This window comes from Nicotiana attenuata, unplaced genomic scaffold (genome assembly GCF_001879085.1).
Source record: "Nicotiana attenuata strain UT unplaced genomic scaffold, NIATTr2, whole genome shotgun sequence".
NCBI lineage: Eukaryota > Viridiplantae > Streptophyta > Magnoliopsida > Solanales > Solanaceae > Nicotiana > Nicotiana attenuata.
The window spans coordinates 5192-27796 of NW_017676007.1; the positions used below are offsets into that span (position 1 = coordinate 5192).

General features: G+C 38.9%; 1 protein-coding gene across 2 annotated transcripts; it reads left to right on the forward strand.

Moving 5' to 3' along the window:
- The first annotated feature begins 15682 nt into the window (after positions 1-15682).
- Positions 15683-22280, forward strand: LOC109220668 (3-ketoacyl-CoA thiolase 2, peroxisomal-like). Of its 2 annotated transcripts, none has more exons than XM_019385128.1 (14): positions 15683-15953; positions 16927-17003; positions 17093-17177; positions 19056-19182; positions 19418-19516; positions 19603-19670; positions 19758-19865; positions 19949-20026; positions 20110-20242; positions 20319-20415; positions 21173-21296; positions 21379-21487; positions 21826-21909; positions 21973-22280. In XM_019385128.1, the coding sequence occupies exons 1-14, from the start codon at positions 15855-15857 to the stop codon at positions 22035-22037; spliced, it is 1353 nt and encodes a 450-aa protein (XP_019240673.1). In that variant the 5' UTR covers positions 15683-15854; the 3' UTR covers positions 22038-22280. The 2 variants fall into 2 exon arrangements, with proteins under 2 accessions (XP_019240673.1, XP_019240672.1); XM_019385127.1 differs by having other exon boundaries at positions 21990-22280.
- Positions 22281-22605: the final 325 nt, after the last annotated feature.

Sequence of the window (22605 nt, forward strand, 5' to 3'; positions counted from 1 at the left end):
TAGGGCTCAAGATAGCCATTGACATGAACATTCAAGAGTTGCTAGTGATTGGAGATTCAGACTTACTCATACATCAGGTCCGAGAAGAATGGGCAACCAAGAACTCTAAGATACTCCCGTACCTGCATCATGTACAGGAGTTGAGGAAGAGGTTCACAAAGACAGAATTCCGACATGTTCCCAGAATCCAGAATGAATTCGCCGATGCATTGGCTACCCTGTCATCCATGATACAACATCCCGATAAGAACTTCATTGACCCCATACCGGTGAAAATTCATGATCAACCAGCTTACTGTGCCCATGTTGAGGAGGAAGCAGACGGAAAACCTTGGTTCCACGATACGAAGAAATATTTGACAAAAGGAGAGTACCCAAAACTTGCAAATCCTATCCAGAAACGCACACTTCGGAGGTTATCCAATAATTTCATCCATAGCGGAGGAATCCTATATAGGAGGACTCCTGATTTGCGATTGTTAAGGTTTGTCGATGCAAAGGAAGCATCCAGGCTACTAGAGAAAATTCACGTTGGGACCTGCGGTCCACATATGAACGGTTTTATCTTAGCAAAGAAGATACTCCGAGCTGGTTACTTTTGGATGACTATGGAGACGGACTGCATCCAGTATGTCCGAAAATGCCACCGCTATCAGATACATGAAGACATGATAAAGGTACCTCCAAATGAGCTTAATGCAACGAGCTTACCATGGCCTTTCGTCGCCTGGGGAATGGATGTTATTGGACCAATCGAGCCTGCCGCTTCAAACGGGCACAGGTTTATCCTAGTAGCAATCGACTATTTCACCAAGTGGGTTGAAGCACCATCCTACAGAGCAGTAACAAAGAAAGTCGTGGCAGACTTCGTCCGCGACCGCATCGTTTGTCGATTCGGTATCCCAGAGTCGATCATCACTGATAATGGCTCCAATCTCAACAGTGACTTGATGAAAGCTATGTGTGAAACCTTCAGGATCAAACACAAGAATTCCACAGCCTACAGGCCTCAGATGAATGGAGCCGTAGAAGCTGCCAACAAGAATATCAAGAAGATATTAAGGAAAATGATAGAGAAGCACAAGCAGTGGCACAAGAAGCTATCATTTGCTTTATTGGGGTATCGCACCACAGTCCGCACATCAACTGGGGAAACCCCCTATATGCTGGTTTATGGTACAGAAAAGAAGTGGAAATTCCTTCCTTAAGGATTATACAGGAGGCCGAGCTCGACGACGCATATTGAGTAAAGAGACGTTACGAGCAGCTAGCTCTTATAGATGGGAAAAGGATGAACGCAGTTTGCCATGGTCAACTTTATCAGAACATAATGTCCAGAGCCTTCAACAAAAGAGTCAAGCCGAGACAGTTCACACCAGGGCAGCTGGTATTAAAGAAAATTTTTCCGCATCAAGACGAAGCCAAAGGGAAGTTCTCGCCCAACTGGCAAGGGCCATACATGGTTCACCGGATTTTGACAGGAGGAGCCCTTATACTTGCCGAAATGGACGGAGATGTTTGGCCAAAACCAATCAACTCAGATGCAGTCAAGCGTTACTATGTGTAATTTTCATGTTTTCCCTATATGATGTAAATTGAACTACGTCTGACCTGATTCCCGTTTAAGAGGGGATACGTAGGCAGCCTTATGGTTTCGGTCACAATTCAATAAAAATTTCATTTCCCCCGTAATTGGAAACTGGGGCAGAATTTTGAGGAGGACCCTCAAAATTCCGAAGTGATTTCAGCTGATCATCGCTAGCAGCAGTCAGAAGCATCAACCCAGCAAACTGGGGCAGAATTTTGAGGAGGACCCTCACAATTCCGTAGCTGGAGAGGTTGCAATGTCTCGAACCGCGTCACAGTCGTCGGTTTATCTAAAAACTATTTTAATTATACATTTACGTCATACTTTTACAAAATCATGCATGTTTATTGTTGAAACTGCTTCGTTTAGCAACACTACCCCGATGATACCGACAGTATCGCCAGATCAAAGACGAGCAGATCAAGCAAAGCCAGGGATGCGAACTAACCTCCCCTTTTACAAAACTCACGATTTTTCTTTGGGTGTAGGCACTTGGATTACGAAAGCATCTGACATACTATACATTCACGAAACGAACATTGATCAGGAATACAACTCTTAGAATTGTTGCACTTACCAACATTTGCTATCCAGCGCGCCGGTGATATTCCCTGTATCACATTATCCCCAGCAGTCACAATATCGCAACTTGCTATCAGCTAAGAAAGCTCTATCACCATTTGCCCTTTTTATTTCTTGCATAAGGCTACCTTTCTGCCTTTCGAGACTAAACACTGTCTCCATCTGCATTTTCTGCATTGCATAAGGCTACCATTCTGCCTTCCGAGACTAAACACTGTCTCCATCTGCATTTTTTGCATTGCATAAGGCTGCCATTCTGCCTTCCGAGACCAAACACTGTCTCCATCTGCATTTTTCTGCATTGCATAAGGCTACCATTCTGCCTTTCGAGACTAAACGTTGTCTCATCTGCATTTTCTGCATTGCATAAGGCTACCATTCTGCCTTTCGAGACTAAACACTGTCTCCATCTGCATTTTTCTGCATTGCATAAGGCTACCGTTCTGCCTTTCGAGACTAAACACTGTCTCCATCTGCATTTTTCTGCATTGCATAAGGCTACCATTCTGCCTTCCAAGACTAAACACTATCTCCATCTGCATTTTCTGCATTGCATAAGGCTACCATTCTGCCTTCCGAGACTAAAAGCTGTCTCCATCTGCATTTTTCACATTGCATGGCTGAAAGATCGCCACCTCTACCTTTGCATGGCTGAAAGATCACCACTTCTGCATTGCATGGCTGAAAGATCGCCACATTTACATTTGCATGGCTGAAAGATCGCCACCTCTACATTTGCATGGCTGAAAGATCGCCACTTCTGCATTGCATGGCTGAAAGATCGCCACCTTTACATTTGCATGGCTGAAAGATTGCCACCTTGTTACATTTGCATGGCTGAAAGATCTCCACCTCATATACATTTGCATGGCTGAAAGATCGCCACCTTATTTACATTTGCATGGCTGAAAGATCGCCACCTACTGCATCTCATGGGCTGAAAGATCGCCAAACTATCCGAAGGCGTCATTGTTCAGAGGCACCATTTGCCTAGCCTGAGAACACCATGCCATGGCCTGAGGATCCCTTTTAATCTTTTGCATATCATTATTCAAAGGCGTCATGGTTCGGAGGCATCATTCCCATAGCCCGAGAGCATCATTTCATGGCCTACGAATCCTTTATTATACGCTTCATGGCCCAGGACATCATGGTCTAAGGACGTCATTCTAATCGTCCAAAGACAACATTCATGGTCCGACGGGAATGTGCATCATGTTTAAATTCACGCACAATATATGCTTGTATTGCTTATTTGCAGGTGAACCGGCGAGCAACGGCCATCTCGGCAGGAGCGGTCCCGCTCCAGTTCCCGCAGCCCTATTAGACTTTAACCATTCACCCCGTCTGGAATATTGCATCCGTTCTTGAAAAGTCTCTATCGGCATACTCCGCCGACAGATCCTGAACTACATATGGCCTGATTCCTGTAAGACCAGGGATATGCAGGCAGCTCAGAAGCCAGAGCATGGCCAAACCTCTTCAAACCGTTTCGCCAGGTCAAAATTGGCCATCATATCTTTACCCGACAACTCTTTCATCCTTCCCGGGTAAAGAGGGGCAGCTATTGATACCCAATTTTTCCCTAAATATTTTTAATATGCAAAATACTTTCAAAATAGCATATGTATGCATATATAGGTATGTCCAAATGTTTTATTATTTTTCCTTAATTTTTAAAGATTTTTTAAAATCAATTTATCGCCCTATCTTATCCAGAAAAACCCAATAATCATTCCCAAAATTACCATTTTTGGTGATTCATTTATTGGACTCTCATATTTATGCTAAAAATATAACTAATGTAATTTTTGCATATTTTTAACAAATTTATTTAGTATTTTTAAAACTAAATTGCATACAATTGCAACATTAGCCTCTTTTAGATTTAACTACGTTTATGTCTATAAAAATTAGGTCCAATATTTTAATTTGATAATTATGTATTATTAATCATTTTTGTACCTTTAATTTATTTCCAGAAATTACTCTACTATTTCTTATAAAATAAATAAGAGAAAAGTGGTTATTTAAAGTATAGCCCAATTGTATTTCAATTGTAGCCTGAATAGACCCCCATTTTTAAACCCAATTACCCAGCCCAAATCCCAGTCATACCCGACCCACGACCCAATTAAAACAACCCTCCCGGATTCCTATTTAATCCCAGCCGTTGATCGCTCAGATCAACGGCTCACATTAACTCTTTCCTTTTTTAATCTCGACCTACCCCCAAACCCTAACCATTTCTCACCCCCAGCCGCCTCTGAATCCCTTCCTCTCTCAATTCTCTCTCAACTCTCTCCCAAACCCTAGCCGCCACCCTCAACTACCACCCTGAAACCACCCAAATCAATGGCTTCCAACTATTGGAAGCCTGTATCTACCTCCTATGGCTTCTACATGCCCGATTATCATGGTTTCAAGGCTAGATCCTGGAAGAGTCTGGTCCAGACCTTGGTTGATTTTAGTTCTATGGCTGTCTCCGGTCATCTTTGACCTTGCTCCGTCCATCCATGGCTATTCAAGCCTGACTCTTGACTTCTCCTGCTTAGATCGATGATTTTCCAAGCCTTTCTCACCATCTGGGGTTCTTCTGAAACCCTAACCTTTGAGGTTCTTCCGATTTTTTTTTGATCTGTTTTGTATTCGTGTTTACTCTAAACTTCTAAATGTTTTCCTCAAGGTCTCTTTCAAAACTCTGCCTTCAAAACCCCTTTATCTTTTTCAATTTAGGTTTTGTTTAGTTATTTCGAAGCTGTCTCTGATTTTTTTGACATGTTCTACTGTGTTGCCTTATGTCGTTCTTCTACTTGAGTTTGCATGTTAAGGGCCATAACCTTTTTGAGATTTCTAAATCTATTTTTTGTTAGAATTTGTCTGATTTACTTATTTTTCATCTCTAGACTCGATTGATGGTGAAAACCCTAAAATTTTGGGTTCATTCGAGTTCTAAGACTATTTGCTGTGTGATTTACTTGTCCATCATCTCTGAATTCGATTGGTTTCAAAACCGTAATTTCTTTGGACCTATTCGAGCTTCTGAAGTTGCTTCATCTGTTGCTCGACTAGATTTAAAATCTTTTATTTCAACATCCATTTCTTTATGTGATTCTGATTTCCTGCCATCATTGAAACTCGACTATATTTTTCAGAAAGGTCTTTTTACTTGACCTTTTGCATGCTTCTGATACTCTCCCTTTTCTCTATTACTAAGTTGGTGAAGTTGACCTATGTGACTACCATGTTTCGATAGTTCACTATCTACTGACTTTGTGATTGATATTTCATGATGCTTCTCTTTGTCATAAGTTCAGCCTCGCATGCCTAATGTTTATGCACTCTTTTATATGCTAAATTTCCCTCTAAAATGACCTTCAATTGTGGACTGATTTCAAACCACTCCTTGTGTAATTCTGATTGCACTCATGTGTTATGTAATTGATTCTTTCCTTGTTTTACTGATTTCCCTGTTTCTTGGATTGATTTGAAAACTTCCCTTTAGACTTTCGATTCTCCTGTTCTTAGCTTGGTTTATTCATTGGAACCCATGTTATTCTCTCCAAATCAGTAATTTCGAATCCCTGACTCCTTGATTTACTATGTGCTGATTGTCTCCATATTCTGCAAATTTATTGTGTTTCTTACCTTATTTGGTTAACCGAGTATTTCAAAGATTCTTCATTAGTTATTCCCTTAATTAAACCTCTATGTACTTACCCCTAATTGTCTATTCTGCACATGATGCTCTACTTGATTTCATTCCTTAAATATTTTCTGCCCATTACTGTTTAATTTTTAACTCCTTAATTAAAGGAAGTCTTTGATACTGATTTAATTTATAATTAGTACATAGTTCCATAATTACTGCTAAACTATGATTCTTGCCTTATTTTCTACCTGTTTTCAAACTATAAATACCTTGCTCTTTCATTAGCACAGGAGAACACTCTTAGTTCTAAAAATCACTTACACTCAAAACATTCTCTCCTGCTTTACTACTTCTACTGTGACCTATTTAGCTGGCTGAAAGCCAAAGCTAATTTCAAAATTCTACTACCTTGCCTTTACTGTATTTTGCTTCTTTGAACTGGTATGTTCTGATTAAAATTTCAGCATCACAACAACATGTTTACTTAATACTTTTGCCTTCTTGTCTGCCTACTGCTTGTGTCTAATTAGTACTTTGTTCTAGCATGCTGTAATTTCTTTCTTCCTATTCTAAATCTATGTATTAAGTATCCTAAACCCCTACCCCAATGTGTTTGATATTGATGGTTTGTTTGAGGCATGACAGTATTGAGCATTGCTGTCCATGACTCAAACTTGATTCCCCTGGGATCATAACCTCTATGTATTCTCTAGTATTGTGTGTTCTGGTGGGCTTATGGGCATGCCAGCATCTCCTATTGTTGTGCATGCCCAAAGCTGACCCTTGCCTAAGTACATAGGCTCTTTGCGATTTCCCAACCCCTGAACCCCTTTTGTATGAAATTATCAACTTGTTTATGGCTGTTTCCCAGCACCTCTTTCCCTCTCCTTTATTCCCTCAGAACTCTGTTTCTTCACTTGCACTCTCTCTTAGACTTAAGTTCTGCCCCTCTCTTGTGAGCCTTGCCTTGGGACCCCTGAGCTCCCTCTGAACTTGGACACTTGAGGGATGGCACTTCCACACTGCGCTTGTCCCTATTCTGGTGATGCAATTTGGGTGTGAGCACTGCCCGGAGTCCCATTGAGGCTCTTAGGGAACTCTGACACACTCAAATTGGAGAAAGGCTTTGGATCAATGATCTTTGAGTTGGTCTATGTCATAACTCAAAGAGGAAGTCAAGAATCAGGCTTCCTCTAGTTGTACTTTTCTTTGAACTTTTCTGATGTAATTTATTATTCTGGTTTGTAATAAGTTGTAATAAACATTTGGGGCTGGCTAGTGAAAAAGGGTGGGAAACTATGCATGCAAGGGTAGAAATCATGCCTATAGGGTGTTTTAATTTCTGCATATTCAAACTTCACCTAGAAACCATGCCTATAGGGTGTTTTAACTTCTGCGTATTCAAATTTCACCTAGAAACCATGCCTATAGGGTGTTTTAACTTCTGCACATTCAAACTTCACCTAGACGCCATGCCTATCGGAATATTTTAATTCTGCATAATTCAAACTTCATTTAGATACCATGTCTATAAGGTTTAAAACAAGCTTCTGCATTTAGATACCATGTCTATAAGGTTTAAAAAAAGTTCAGATACCACGTATAAAAAACAAGTTTCTGCATTTAGATATCATGCTCTATAGGGATCCTCAGAGCAAGTTTCTGCATTCTAGTTTTCATTCACAGTCAATGTTAGATATAAAAATCAGTAATAGTAGATGCTATAACCTGCAGAACTTGTAACCAACTTATTTAATTTTTGTACATTCTGCATCTCTTTTAATAATCTAAGTCCCTTGCTTAACAAGTTTAACAAGTATGCATATAGGACTTCAAACAATTCATTTCGAGCCTTACTATCTCATCACCCTCTAAAATCAGTAGATATCATGCCTATAAGACCCCGTCTAAACACTTAGGCAAGCCTTAGAGTAATAACTGTAAATTGAATCTGTTTCTATTGATCATTACAACCAGCAGGCAGGCCTTATCCAGGTTTCTTATCTTAGTTATGTAATAAACCAATCTGCCTCAATATTTGAACTCCCTCGTCTTTGGTATTTTTAATCAGACCTAATAAAGTATGTGCAAGTCATGCTAATTATATGCTTTCTTTGTTTAAGGAGGTATATATGAGCATTTGTTTGTTTATATGCTTTCCCCGAAAATATGCAATATGTGTTTTGTATGTCGCCTTAGAGTTTTTACCTTTGAAACTTAAAATAAACCTAATATCCCTCCCTTTTTAGTAGTGCCTCCGGGACTGATAGGAGTGGGACGGGTAATAGCATGCAATAAGTAATCGAGACCAACCCGCGCTTTAAATACCTTAACGGGGTGGGAAGGGTAGATATGGCTATGATGACTACGCGATAATGTCACTTGTAGCCCCTCATTGAGGAGTGATTACCGGACATTGTGTGGGGTGATCCATATTTTTAATAAACCTAGGACCCCCTTCCTTTATTCTTCATTTCTTTTCTTTTAGCATTGTATTTCCTTATTCAAAATCAGCTTTTTTAATTATTCTTCTATGCTTTGTCTACTTTCAAATCATTATATGTTGAAATCCCCTCTTATTTGAGCCTTATCTGCGTATATGTTAATTGCATCCAAATTCACAATAATTGTCTGGCCGGGAACCACACTATTGGATTCTGAGGGGTGCCTAACACCTTCCCCTTAGAATAATTTCAAGCCCTTACCCTATCTCTGGTTATTCAAATCAAACTCTTTTGGTGTCCTAATGTACCCTAATCATTAGATGGCGACTCTTCAAATGCAAACCCAGTTCCCAAAATGAATGAGTTGTCCCTCCAAATGTCATAAACCTGATTTCGCGAGAAAAAGGGGGCGCGACACAGATTTTGTCAAAGACCGTATTGTTTGCCGATTCGGAGTTCCCGAGTCCATTGTCACTGATAATGCCGCCAACCTCAATAGTGACCTGATGAAAGCCATGTGCAAAACTTTCAAAATCAAGCATAAGAATTCTACAGCCTATAGACCTCAGATGAATGGAGTCGTGAAAGCCGCCAACAAAAACATCAAAAAGATACTAAGGAAGATGGTAGAAAACCACAAACAATGGCACGAGAAGCTACCTTTTGCTCTGTTGGGATACCGCACCACGGTTCGCACATCAACCGGGACAACTCCCTACATGCTGGTTTATGGTACCGAAGCTGTCATCCCGGCCGAGGTAGAGATTCCTTCCTTGAGAATCATACAGGAAGCCGAACTCAGCGACGCAGAATGGATAAGGAGCCGCTACGAACAATTGGCCCTTATAGACGGGAAAAGGATGAATGCAGTATGCCACGGTCAGCTTTATCAGAACAGAATGTCCAGAGCTTTCAACAAAAGGGTCAAACCAAGACAATTTGCACCAGGGCAGTTGGTGTTGAAGAAGATCTTCCCACATCAAGATGAAGACAAAGGGAAATTCTCTCCTAACTGGCAAGGTCCTTACATGGTTCAAAAGGTGCTGACCGGAGGTGCACTCATACTTGCAGAAATAGATGGAGAAATTTGGCCAAAACCAATCAATTCAGACGCAGTCAAAAGATATTATGCTTAGACTATTTATATTTACTCATCTAATGTAATTGAACTATGCTTGACCTGATTCCCATTTAAGAGGGGAAACATAGGCAGCCTTATGGGTTCGGTCATATCATAATAAAATTTCCATTTCCCCCCAAGATCCGAAACTGGGGCAGAATCTTGAGGAGGACCCTCAAAATTCCGGAGCAAGTCCAGCCAATGCTAGCATATGCCAGACGATCAGAAATCGGTTAAGAAACTGGGGCAGAATTTTGAGAAGGATTCTCAAAATTCTAAAGAAGGTTCAACAAGACTCGTTACTCGCAAGCGGCCGAAGGATCATCTACCAAACTGGGGCAGAATTTTGAGGAGGACCCTCAAAATTCTAACATAAGGAAGCTGCAGTGTCTCTGAAATGTGTCACAGTCCCTAGTTCATCTAAATTACTTGATATTTCAATACGTTTCCAAATAACTCTATTTTTATCAATAATTGTATATTTTCGAAAACTCTATTTCCGTAACAGTTAGGTTACCCAGGAAAACTCGAAAGGCCTCCAGAACGGAGCAAAGCAAGGCCAGCGGACAGAAGCACGAACCAACCTCCCCATCACAAAACTTACAATTTTTCTTTGAGCGCAGGCACATCGGACGCAACGGTAACATCCGCAAAAATGTACAAGTAACAAGATCACTATCAATCGGACCATCAGACACCGAATATATCTCCAGCTAAGACATATCCTACTCTTATTTGCTACTCGCTCTTTGCATGGGACTAAGCCCTGTCCCGCATGCTTGCATGAGGCTAATCCTTGCCTCCCTAATTGCATGAGGCTAATCCTTGCCTCCCTGATTTGCACGAGGCTAATCCCTGCCTCCCTACTTGCATGAGGCTAATCCCTTCCTCCCTAATTGCATGAGGCTAATCCTTTCCTCCCTGATTTGGATGAGGCTAATCCCTGCCTCCCTATCTGCATGAGGCTAATCCCTGCCTCCATATCTTGCATGAGGCTAATCCCTGCCTCCCTATCTTGCATGAGGCTAATCTCTGCCTCCAATCTTGCATGAGGCTAATCCTTGCCTCCCTACCTGCATAAGGCTAATCCTTGCCTCCATATCTTGCATGAGGCTAATCCCTGCCTCCCTATATTGCATGAGGCTAATCCCTGCCTCCCTATCTTACATGAGGCTAATCCCTGCCTCCATACCTGCATGAGGCTAATCCTTGCCTCCCTACCTGCATGAGGCTAATCCTTGCCTCCCCATTCGCCTGAGGCTAATCCTTGCCTCCCTGTTTGCATGAGGCTAATCCTTGCCTCCCTGTCTGCATGAGGCTAATCCCTGCCTCCATATCTGCACGAGGCTAATCCCTGCCTCCGTATTTGCATAAGGCTAAGCACTGCCTTCTATTTGCATGGGACTGAGCATTGTCCCTCCTTGCATGAATGTTGCTCTACTCCGGTACTATCTATTTGCTCTTCTATCGGGCTAAGCTCTGCCCTTCATTTCACAAGACTAAGCCTTATCTTGTTAAAATCATTTTATTGCATCTCATGGGCTGAAATATCGCCAATCTGTCCAAAGGCGTCATAGTCTAAAGACATCATCCTCATAGCCGGAAGACACCAAGCCATGGCCTGAGGATCCCTCAAATTTGCATATCATTATTCAAAGGCGTCATGGTTCGGAGGCACCATCTGCATGGCCCGAGAACACCATTTCATGGCCTGCGAATCCCTTACCAAACAATTCATGGCCCAGGACATCATGGTCCGAGGACGTCATCCTTAACCGTCCAAAGATAACTTTCATGGTCCAAAGGGAACCTGCATCATGTTTAAATTTCCGCACACATCTATGTCTGTAGCATCTCTTCATCTGCAGGTGACCAGCAAACAACCGCTATCCTAGCAGGAGCGACCTCGCTCCAGTTCCTTCAAACTATCTCAAGCTTAATCATTCACCATAGCCGCTCTTGCATCTCGTGTCCGTCCTTGCAATGACTTCATCGGTATATTTCTCTAATGAATCCAGAACTACACATGGCCTGATTCCCGTAAAACCAGGGATATGTAGGAAGCTTAAAGACCGGAGCCCGGCCCCTATCTTTCAAGACATCCTGTTCGGTCAAAATTAGCCATCATTTCTTTACCCGAAAATACTTTCATCCTTCCCGGGTAAAGAGGGGCAGCTGTTGATACCCAATTTTTCCCTCACATATTTTTTAGCATATATATATATATATGCTTTCAAAAGTATTACATATGCAGTTATAAGCATGCATAAATATTTTTATAATTTTTCTATAATTTTAAAAGCTCCAAATCAATTTATTTCTTCTCTTTTTATATATATAAATATCCAATAATTATCCTTCAAATTACTTTTGTGATGTCATCTAAATTCTTTATTTATTCCAACATAGTGTTTAAATATTTTAGTGCATTTTTTACAATTATATTTATATTTTTAGGCTAAATTGCATATCTTTGCAATAATAGCCCATACTAATGCATAACTACATTATTGATGCATAAAATGGTCTTTTATATTTTTAAAATGTTAAATAACTATTTTAGATCATTTTTAGTACACGAAAATATTCTTTGGAACTCATTTATTGTTTTTATAAATTATGTAGTTATTAAAAGTGGCTATTTAAAATCTGGCCTATTTTATTTCAATTTTAGTCCTATTTCAACCTAATACCAGCCCAATTTCAATTTAAATTTACCCAGCCCAAACCCTAATACCCGATCCGGCCCCAAAACTCTTTCAATCTCGGCCGTTGATCATAGATATCAACGGCCACAAACAACCCCTTCCTTTTTTTAGTCCTAAACGACCCCCCCAAACCCTTTCATTTCCCACCATCCGCCGCCCTAAAATCCCTCTCCTCTCTCAAATGCTCTCAAGTCTAGCCCTAATCGGACCTCACCGTCACTCATCTATGGCTATCTATGGTGGTTTCTCACCACCCTCCAAGCCTCTAGTAACCTCTCTCATGTTGGTATTGCCATCTCCAGGGTCCTCAAGGGACTAGGGTTAGTTGGCTTGCATCTATGGCCCCTTTCTCGCTGTTTCAGGCTGTTCCAGTGTGATTCCAAATAAGATCGTCCTACATCGACTATGATCCATGGGTTTCTAAGTATGTTTCTTCACCTCTGTGTTGTTCTCCTCGAAACCCTAATTTTTTCTTCTGGACCTCTTAGATCTGTACAGATCTGAGACGATTTGGACTTATTTCATATGAGTTTTACAATGACCTTGTGATTCTTTACAAGAATCGTATGATTTTCGAGTGATTTTTCATCTTTCTCTAAACTAGAGTTTCTTGAAATTTCTTTTTCCAAAACATTTGGTAATTTTTTAGTGTTTGATTTTCCGCTCCTTATATGTTTTGACTGATTTCGTAAGTTTGCTACAACCATAACTTGTTTATACTAAAAACCCTAATTTTTGACATTCTTCGTTTGGTTTCTGAGTACTGGTGTACTGACTGTGTTCTTGCCTTGGTTCTTGTGATTTCTCTTTAGCCATTTAAATGTCTCGTGATTTTCTTATCCTAATGAGGACTTACTGATTTTACATGCGATTGTCTCCCTGAATTTCTCTTGGGAGGATATGATGAATACGCGCTAATGCCACGTGAGTGATTATCGGGTATTGTGTGGGTATGATCCTGTAGGCTAACCAACCTAGGACCCTTTTTCCAACTCCCATTGTTTAAATGAATTTACTTTTCTTCATATATGTGCAACTTGTTCAAACTTTTTCCCCTTGTTTCATTACTTGAATCACACATGTGCTTAGAATGTCAAAACATGCCCTTACTTGCAAGTACGTGGTCAAACTGTTTACTTGTTCAAAATGACTGATTCATATAAGTTCGGCCGGGACCCACCGTTGTGGACCGAAAGGGGTGCCTAACACCTTCCCCTCAAGGTTATTTCGAGCCCTTACCCTAAATCTCTGGTAATGCAAACTAGTCCATGAGTTAATTGCTCAAGGTGCCCTAACGCACCATAATTCGTTAGGTGGCGACTCTTCAAATACCCAATTCCCAAAAGGAAACGAGTCGATCCCCCATGAAATGTCAAAACCCGGACGTTCTCTGTGAGGAGGGAAAAAAGGGGGCGCAAGAAGATTTGAGAGAGAATAATTGATTATTGTGGGAAAATTGAAGAAGGATGGGGTGTTTATAGTAAAAAAATAGGGTCAAAATATAATTAAGCGTGCCCAACGGCTCTATTTCAAAAATAAAAATAAAAATAAAATTCATGAAATGGAACCCGTCCCATCCCGTGTACCGTTTAACATGGCCCCATCCCATTTAGAACTAAGTGGGCTGGGACCGGGACGGGATGGGCCGTCCTGTCCCGTTGGACAGCCATAGTTTACATCGATATTAAGAGAAGAAAAATTGAAAATTAAAAGTTTTATATGTAACGAGAGGATATATAGTCTTACACATTGACAATTTATTGTATTGATATTTTCTTCATGAAAGAATAGTGAAAAATTGTATGGAAACGAGTGGAATTAGATATCAAATAATTTCTTATGAATTATAAAATACGGTGCAAAACAATATAATTCGTCTTTCAATCGTACGAGTAACATAGAGGTAAATTAAAACCACAGAGAAAAAAATATATAAATTCCATACATTAACGTTGTAAATTCTTTTTATAAATAATTACTTATAAAGTAATTAGAAAAAAAAAATTCTATTATAGTATAAGCTTGAATGGAAAACTTGGTAAAAATGGTAAATAATCTATTATCAAATGTTAAATTACATTAGTCCCATTTATTTGTAAGGCATGAATCCGAATGACTCTTACCTTAGACTATTAAGTGTATTTTCTTAAATGATTAAACCAATTAATAAATCTGAATCATTCACATCTTAAATGTAATCTAATATTCTTAAGAAGCTATATAGTTACATACTTTTTGAGAGAATGATTCAAACCACCACAAACTACTACTATAACAATTACAATTGTTAGCAACGGACACCATCATTATTACCGACAACGACCAGCAATTGCCACGACAATCACTACTATCTACCACCTTCACCATGACAATCATTGCTATCGCGACTGCCAATCACCTGCATCACCACAACTATTACTACTGTCAATCACCACCACCATCACAATCACTATTACCAACTACCACCATCACTGTTAACATTTATAACATCACGACTATCACTATTATCAACCATTACCGCCAATCACGCCCACCATAATAGCTATCCCTACAGTTAACCACCACCACTATTACTAACACATGCGTATCTATAGGTATGGATATGTGTTCACGTGAATCCATGCCCCCTTCCTAATTGACGTATTATTATGCTATATTTCTTCAAAGTTAATTAAATATATATGTGTCCATCCAATCTCAAAGAATTCTATGATGCAATAATCATTAGAAGCACCTTTACCAGCAAAGTTAGAATTTCAAATCATATTATCTACCTGTTGTTTTTTCCTTTCTTACTTTTTTTATGAAGTTGAGCTCGGAGGTTTAAATTTCATGTCTGTCTTGTTTTTTTTCCTTTTTCTAGAACTGGGTCCACCCATGGGGATGAACATGTCTTTGTTCCACCTTTTACATTTTAATTAAGTATTTTTTTTTGTTTCTTTCTTTGTGTTTGGTTTATTCATTCAAAATTCTCAAGTCTGACATATTCAAATCCTTATTCTTTCAAAATGTGTACATATAGACTGGAGTCAACGCTAAAAAGAATCTAGTAGGAATCTTTTAACAACCAAGTGGAGCAAAAACTTAAACAATCAACTAAAAATAAATACAGTCAAGAACTAATTAATGACTAACAGGAAAGGAAAAAATAGTAAATAAATTGTTTACTCGAGCATCAACTGTGTGTAATATGGACTGTAACAATATGGTCAAGTGGGAACTTATAATGTTTTGTTTTGGCAATTTACTAACTACTCTAATAAGTATTTTGGAAATTTCCTTGCTTGACACTATTTTCTTATTAATCAGTTTGAAAAATTAATACATTTTATAGTTTTTAATAAGAAGCTTTTATATTGACATAAATATTATATCACGTTTAAAATCACAAATTTTGAATTTTTATATTTAAAATTACAAATTTTAAAAGTATTTTTTTTTCTTAAATTTTATAACCAAATAAGTTTTAAAAATATTTTTCTTTGAACTTTCCGTGGCATTTCTAGTTATTGAATACATCTGAAAAACGTTGAAAGAAGTATGGGAAAGCAGCTATTATTTTCTTTGAACTTTCTGTTCACATGTGCATTATACTACCACCAATTACCCCACATTTTCCACTAAATTTCGTGCAGGTCTATTTCTTGGTCCTCTTTAACAAATAATTTGGTAGTAGTACTACTCAATCTATATATATGATGGGAGTAATCCACTAGCCATAACACCCCTTTTCCATTTCTCTGTAAAGGAAGAAAGAAAAATGGAAAAAGCTATTGAAAGGCAGAGAGTTCTACTGGAGCACCTTCAGCCCATTCGTTCTTCTTCTCATCACACTCATGATCAGTCTTCTTCTCTCACTGTAAGTTTTTTTTTTTTTATTTCTTTCTCATTTCTATAATTCCTACAGAATTGTTATTGGACTGAGATGGACTTAAATAAGAGCCACGGACGGTGAAGATTCATATAGTTAATCTCAACTTGACTGAGTTTGAGACTCAGTTGTTCTTGTCGTTAATTTCTATAATTCGTGTTTTTTCTTTCGACAAATTGGAAAAATAAGGAATAAAGAACTTTGAAAATATGAATGTCTTTTTTGGTGGTTTTATTCATGGTAAGATGTAAAAGAGCTACCAACAAGAGTTTGTGGTGGAGCCATAACTATTACTTTATTCTTAACCTGTGGTCTCGGGTTCGAGCCCTAGTAGAGACGGCTCAATGGTGTTGGAGGCCTAAAGACATACAGTAATAGGAGGCCTTAATCTTATTTAATAATTTTAGATATTTTTGTTTAAAGTTTATATTTTTTACTTTGTAAGCATTTTAACGACTATGGTACTTTTGCTGAAAGTCTACTATACCATATGGTTGTTGTTGCAATATCCATTGGAGGCACATATGAAGGAACACAACTTAATAATTTTTTTTTAACAGCCAAACACTTGAATATATTTTTTGCTTTTTGAGTAGGGTGAGATTTGAACCCTCTTTGCTATGTTGATACCTTGTTGATGCGTGTTACCATCTCATCTAAAAGATTAAACTGTTAGAGACAACACACTATTCTTTATTTAATTATATCTTCAATACAACGCGATCTTCAAATTTGTCAAAAACCTTAAGAGTTAAAATTTGTGTAGTTGCCAAAATAGCTCAAAGAGCCTATGTTGATAGAGACTTTACGAGCAAGCTGACCCGGATACTACGGTTATGAAAAAGAAATTGAGAGACTTTAGCTTCACAGTGTGGCAGCTAAAATGTGTTGATGATTATTTTTATTGTTTTTGTTTCTCCTCAATGTGGTCAATCTTTGTTTTTTTTCTCCTTCTGGACAGCCATCAATTTGTTTAGCTGGTGACAGTGCTGCATATCAAAGGACGGCTGCTTTCGGTGATGATGTTGTCATTGTTGCGTAAGTTGTCCTACTTAATTAGATCATCAAGATTTCTTATAACTGTTTGACTTCCTCTACTAAATGGTTGGTAATTTGATTTTTTGCAGAGCTTACCGTACTGCTATTTGTAAAGCGAAACGTGGAGGTTTCAAAGACACCCTAGCAGATGATTTACTTGCTCCAGTTCTGAAGGTATATCGTTTGTGTATATATCAGCTTCCACACTCTTGAATGTTTGATTAACCTTTGCTGGAATTGGGCACTTATATCCTAAACAATCAATAAAATGAATGAAATACAGAAGAAGAGAAAACGTAATTAACAAAATACTAGGGAATTTCTTCCCATCTACCTAAGCCACTTGATCACGTCCAACTATGCCTTATAAAAAGGACTAAGCGGTCGCTGCAAATATAATCTGGTCTAAAAGTCCGGAGTCGAATCACACATAGAACTAAGGCTTAGCTACAGTTGTTCAATATCGCTAAGAAACACAAGTCCAAACAATTTCCTAATTATAAAGATTATAATGTTTATTTTTATCTAATTAACTAACAAATACTAGAAAGCAGAGTAAAACTATGAATTAACAAGGATACGGATTGGAGACAAGTTTAAGGGGGTCTAGAGTTATGAGTTCCCCAATTGTCGTAATCCTTCCCGCTATGTCTTAAATAATTCGCCTAAGTATTCTCTACCGATCATGAGCGCTCTGCGTGTTGTAATTCTCTCCCGAGTAATTACAACAATTTACTAGACATACTCTCCCGAGTTACGCTAGCTGGCTTTAATTACAACTCACTTAGATCGCACCCAAGGTTTCGTTATCCCAAATCCCATCTTTAAACCCTTGGTTATTGATTCCTCACATACGTCGGGAGTGATGTTGTTCAACAACTACCTAAATATGCACTCTCTCCCGAGTAATACATACTAAATAGGCACAACTATTGAGGGCCCTTCAATCAACCACAAGAATAATATAGTTGAACAAATAGAGAAAATACTACGGCTCAATTATATAAAAACATAACAAGAATTTATCCTACAAAAGGTTCCATCAAAACCCTAGATAACAAATTAACTATTCATAATAGTATGTAAAACTACAATACTAAAGGTCATAACCAACAATGAAAACTAGGAAGAGGAAGGAAAAACTCGTAGAATAATTTCCCGCCTTGCTGCTATTGTGTCTCTGCCTCTTTAGGTTGAATCTGTGTAAAAAATATGCCCAACCTCTCAAAATACCGTTTTTCCATGTATATATACCAAGTAGGGTTGGGCCCAAACAATTATACCTTCTCCAATGTGAAAAAGGACAAGTTTCCAGGCCTGGACTAGCGCGGGCGCGCTAGTGACCGCGCATATTAACAAGTGCACTGCCTCAGTCCGCGACCAGGTCCGCGATCGCGGTTTCGACCGCGTTTTTCACCCTGTTCCGTTTGGAATTTGGAAAAACGTAAAACATGAAAGTTGTAGCCCTTTGAGTTAGATTTCCAACCATATATTGTGGAACCCAAATGAAGTTCTGAGCAAAAAGTTATGTGCATTTTACTAGACAGTGCGCCATATGCCTACTCGATTCTTCGTTTGTTCTAACTATCATCCGTTGACCCCGAACACGACCCCGGTTTAATTCCTTGAGCTTTTACTCAGACTTCAAAGATCCAAATCACTTGAATTCATTCCATAACATCTACATAGCTCGGAATCACTCCTACAAGGCATAAAACACACAATTAGTGCAAGACACTAGCGATTAAAGCTCAAACTCAATTAAAGTGCAGTAAATTTGAGTGTAATAAGCGACTAAAATACACAATTATAGCCTATCATAACCACTTATGGTGGACAGAGTTACCTGATATCTATACTAGTCAGAGATAGTAGATACTCGGTGAAATAGTCGAGATACATGAAGCCTGGTCCAGGCACCACTGTTACTTGAAAAAAGAAAAGAAAAAAAAAAAACAATGTAGTAATTTTTATGGCGGTCACACATTCTTTGCCCTCTGATTTTTATTTTCTCCATTGAGGATTTTTATGAGTGCAAATCTTATACTGCAGGCTGTAGTAGAGAAAACCAACCTGAGTCCGAATGAGGTAGGAGATATTGTTGTTGGTACTGTTTTGGCACCAGGCTCACTAAGAGCAATGGAGTGCAGGATGGCTGCATTTTATGCAGGTTTCCCAGGTATTTCTTTTCTTCCCTTCCTTTCTCGTTGATCTATAAGATTGCTGATCTATAAGGAAGAACGCCAAGCAACATATGTTTTTTTTGTTGTCATAATAGTCACAACTAAGACTGGCACATTTGGTTTTAATTGAATATGGTTTAATGGAAATGAATAGATCCTTTTTGATACAAAGTCTAACGTGCTCCAACCCTTTCATAATATATAGCATCTAACTTGATCGTTTTTCCGCAGAAACTGTACCAATCAGAACTGTGAACAGGCAATGTTCTTCTGGCCTCCAGGCCGTTGCTGATGTAGCTGCATCAATAAAAGCAGGATTCTATGACATAGGTATACAAGTTCGTCGACATACATAGAACACTACTTGCTACGTTTGTGCTTTCCTTCTGAGCTCTAACAATTTTGTGTGTTTGCAGGCATTGGTGCTGGACTAGAGTTAATGACAGTTGACAATATTGGAGGAGTTCAACAAGTTAATCCGAAAGTATGCTCAAACCCAGATATTCTTCATCATTGTACCTGAAACCTCTTTTTGTAGTTTAGTGTTTTAAGCTGGATTATCTTTTAACAGGTAGATGCATTTGCACAAGCCCGTGACTGCCTTCTTCCTATGGGCATTACTTCTGAGAATGTCGCCCAACGTTTTGGAGTGACACGGCAAGAACAAGACCAGGCTGCTGTAAGATTTTTGAGCTCTATTAAAATGTCTATTGCTATAGGAAGTGCAGCTAGATTTGTGATCCCGTCATTTTTCTACTATAGGTTATTTCTCACCAGCGAGCTGCTGCAGCAGCTGCATCTGGAAAGTTCAAAGATGAGATTATCCCAGTATTGACAAAGGTAGACATGCTGCTAAGAACAAACTTTTCTTCTGTGTGATCTAATAGACTTCTGACTTTTATGACTAATGTTTACGATGAAAGATCTTGGACCCACAAACTCGAAGGGAGAAGCCCATTGTGATTTCTGTAGATGATGGCATTCGGCCAGACACAAATTTGACAAACCTGGCAAAGCTGAAACCTGCATTCAAAAGCGACGGAACCACAACTGCAGGTACTAGTTTATACTATCATAAACTGTTTGTTCTACTTAAAAGGTTGAATCTAATGCTGTTTTCATGAACTTTTAGGGACTGCTAGCCAGGTCAGTGATGGTGCGGCTGCAGTGCTTCTTATGAAGAGAAGTGTAGCTATGCAGAAGGGACTTCCAATTCTTGGCGTATTCAGGTCAGTGATATCCTTTTTCCATGAATGGCAGTTTTTACATGAAAGCTTAGAGTATATTCCTCAGAAAAGGTTATTTTGACTCAAGAGTATAACAAGCGAGTTTATGAGTTTCAGCTCTTAATTTTGGTTCCCATGAATCTTTCTTAGCCTGTGTAAAGTGTCTCTTGTGTCTTGCCTATTCAATGTCGCTTCTGTCATTTCTAAAACTCTCTTGGCTCTTCACTTTACAAGATTTATCTTTCAAAAACTGATATTTTGTGATGATGTTCACTTTAGTACTCATCAGTTGCAGTTGCTAAGGCAGAGAACTGCATAGAGTCCAAGGGGATCTTTGTACATCTATCATGTAGTTTCTTATGTTTCTTGAAAGGCACGAAAATACAGTTATTCTTGAATTAGAGACAATGTTTAAGTGAAATGTACAGTGACAAACGTACTTCCTGGAAACTACATTATTTGGTAAATAGCAATAAATGACAGTATTGCGGACTGAAAGTTGCCTTGGATTTAGCAACACATGTAAAGTGAATTTAGAGACAATGTTTAAGTGAATGGGAAGTATACAAGTGAAGCTTGGATTTTGGATTCAGAATTTCTCTTGATAAACAAAGTTGCCTTTTTTAAAATTCGCTCATGTACTGCAGGAGTTTTTCACTAGGATTATGTCAAATAACCAAACAGTCTAAGTTGTCTCTAACATACAACATTTCCAATGCGTGGTTTGTAAGTACAGATTGTAATTTTCTTCAAAATGCAGGAGCTTTGCTGCTGTTGGCGTGGATCCTGCTGTAATGGGAATCGGGCCAGCCGTTGCGATACCAGCTGCTGTTAAGTCTGCTGGTCTTGAGCTCGACAATATTGATCTGTTTGAAATAAACGAGGTAATATGTCGAATCAATGGGAACTGCTTCATGATCAAACTGTTAGAAACTTTGTCTCAGCAATTATATGTTGCCTCGACAGGCATTTGCATCCCAGTTTGTGTATTGCCGCAAGAAACTCAATCTTGACTACGAAAAGGTTAATGTGAATGGAGGGGCAATGGCTCTTGGGCATCCTCTGGGTGCTACAGGTAATTATTTGATAATAACATTTTAATGTTAATTGGTATTTAACTTTTCTGCCATTGTGATATATAGGTACTCTATCAAATTTTAGATTAGTATTTGAATCTTGGATGTTGACACATTAGACTTTTATTTCTTAGGATGCTTAGTATATTTAAGGAAAATATTGAAATTGTGGAAGCTAACAATAACGCCTGAAAACTTTTATATTCTTTCCTGGCCCATTTTTCTGATGAAACGTCCAATTGAAAACATTAATAATTTGTAGAAGTGACATTTCATGAATTGTCTTCTGAAGAGAGGACACAGCTTTTATTACAGACGTCCGTCCTTCCATTTTCAGGTGCTCGTTGCGTGGCAACTCTGCTTCATGAGATGAAACGTCGTGGCAAAGACTGCCGTTTTGGTGTGATTTCCATGTGCATAGGTGTGGTACTTTTTCTTAAAAATTATATGATGTTTAGATCCATACAATCTTATATTTGTATAGTTATCATTATGTTGCAGGTTCTGGGATGGGGGCTGCTGCAGTGTTTGAAAGAGGGGATGCTGTAGACGACTTATGCAATGCTCGAGTCAGCAATAACAACAATTTCTTGTCCAAGGATGCCAAATGAGCACGCGAATAATATCCAAAGTTTGGTTTTGTTTTTGAGATAGCAGAATGTGATGCAGTAATGTACTACGTAAAGAGTAAAAACAGCTGGATTTTTTAAATTGAGATCAAAATATATCAGTTATTCGACTCATGAGATAATAGAACAAGAGGAAATGAACGCATGGTAGTTTTCGTTTGAATCATGAGCTTCATTTTTTTTCCCTTAGGGTACATCAAATGTCACGACCCAAGTCCATGACATGTATTGTTCGCTTTGGGTTTAGGCCCGTGAATTTGTCTTTCGGGCTACGCCACATCGAGCCCCAAAAGAGCGCGTACCATGTGAACTTGTGTCTTATATAGCTCTTCACTTTCCTCATTCCGTTGTGGGATTCGCCTAAGGTGACGTATGTACTCCCTCAGAAGCTTGCTAGCTTAGAAGCCTGCTAGTCCTGCTTGACTCGCCATCTGTCATGGGTGTCACATTTACCCCTGGGACTTAGGGTCCACATTCACCTCCACCCT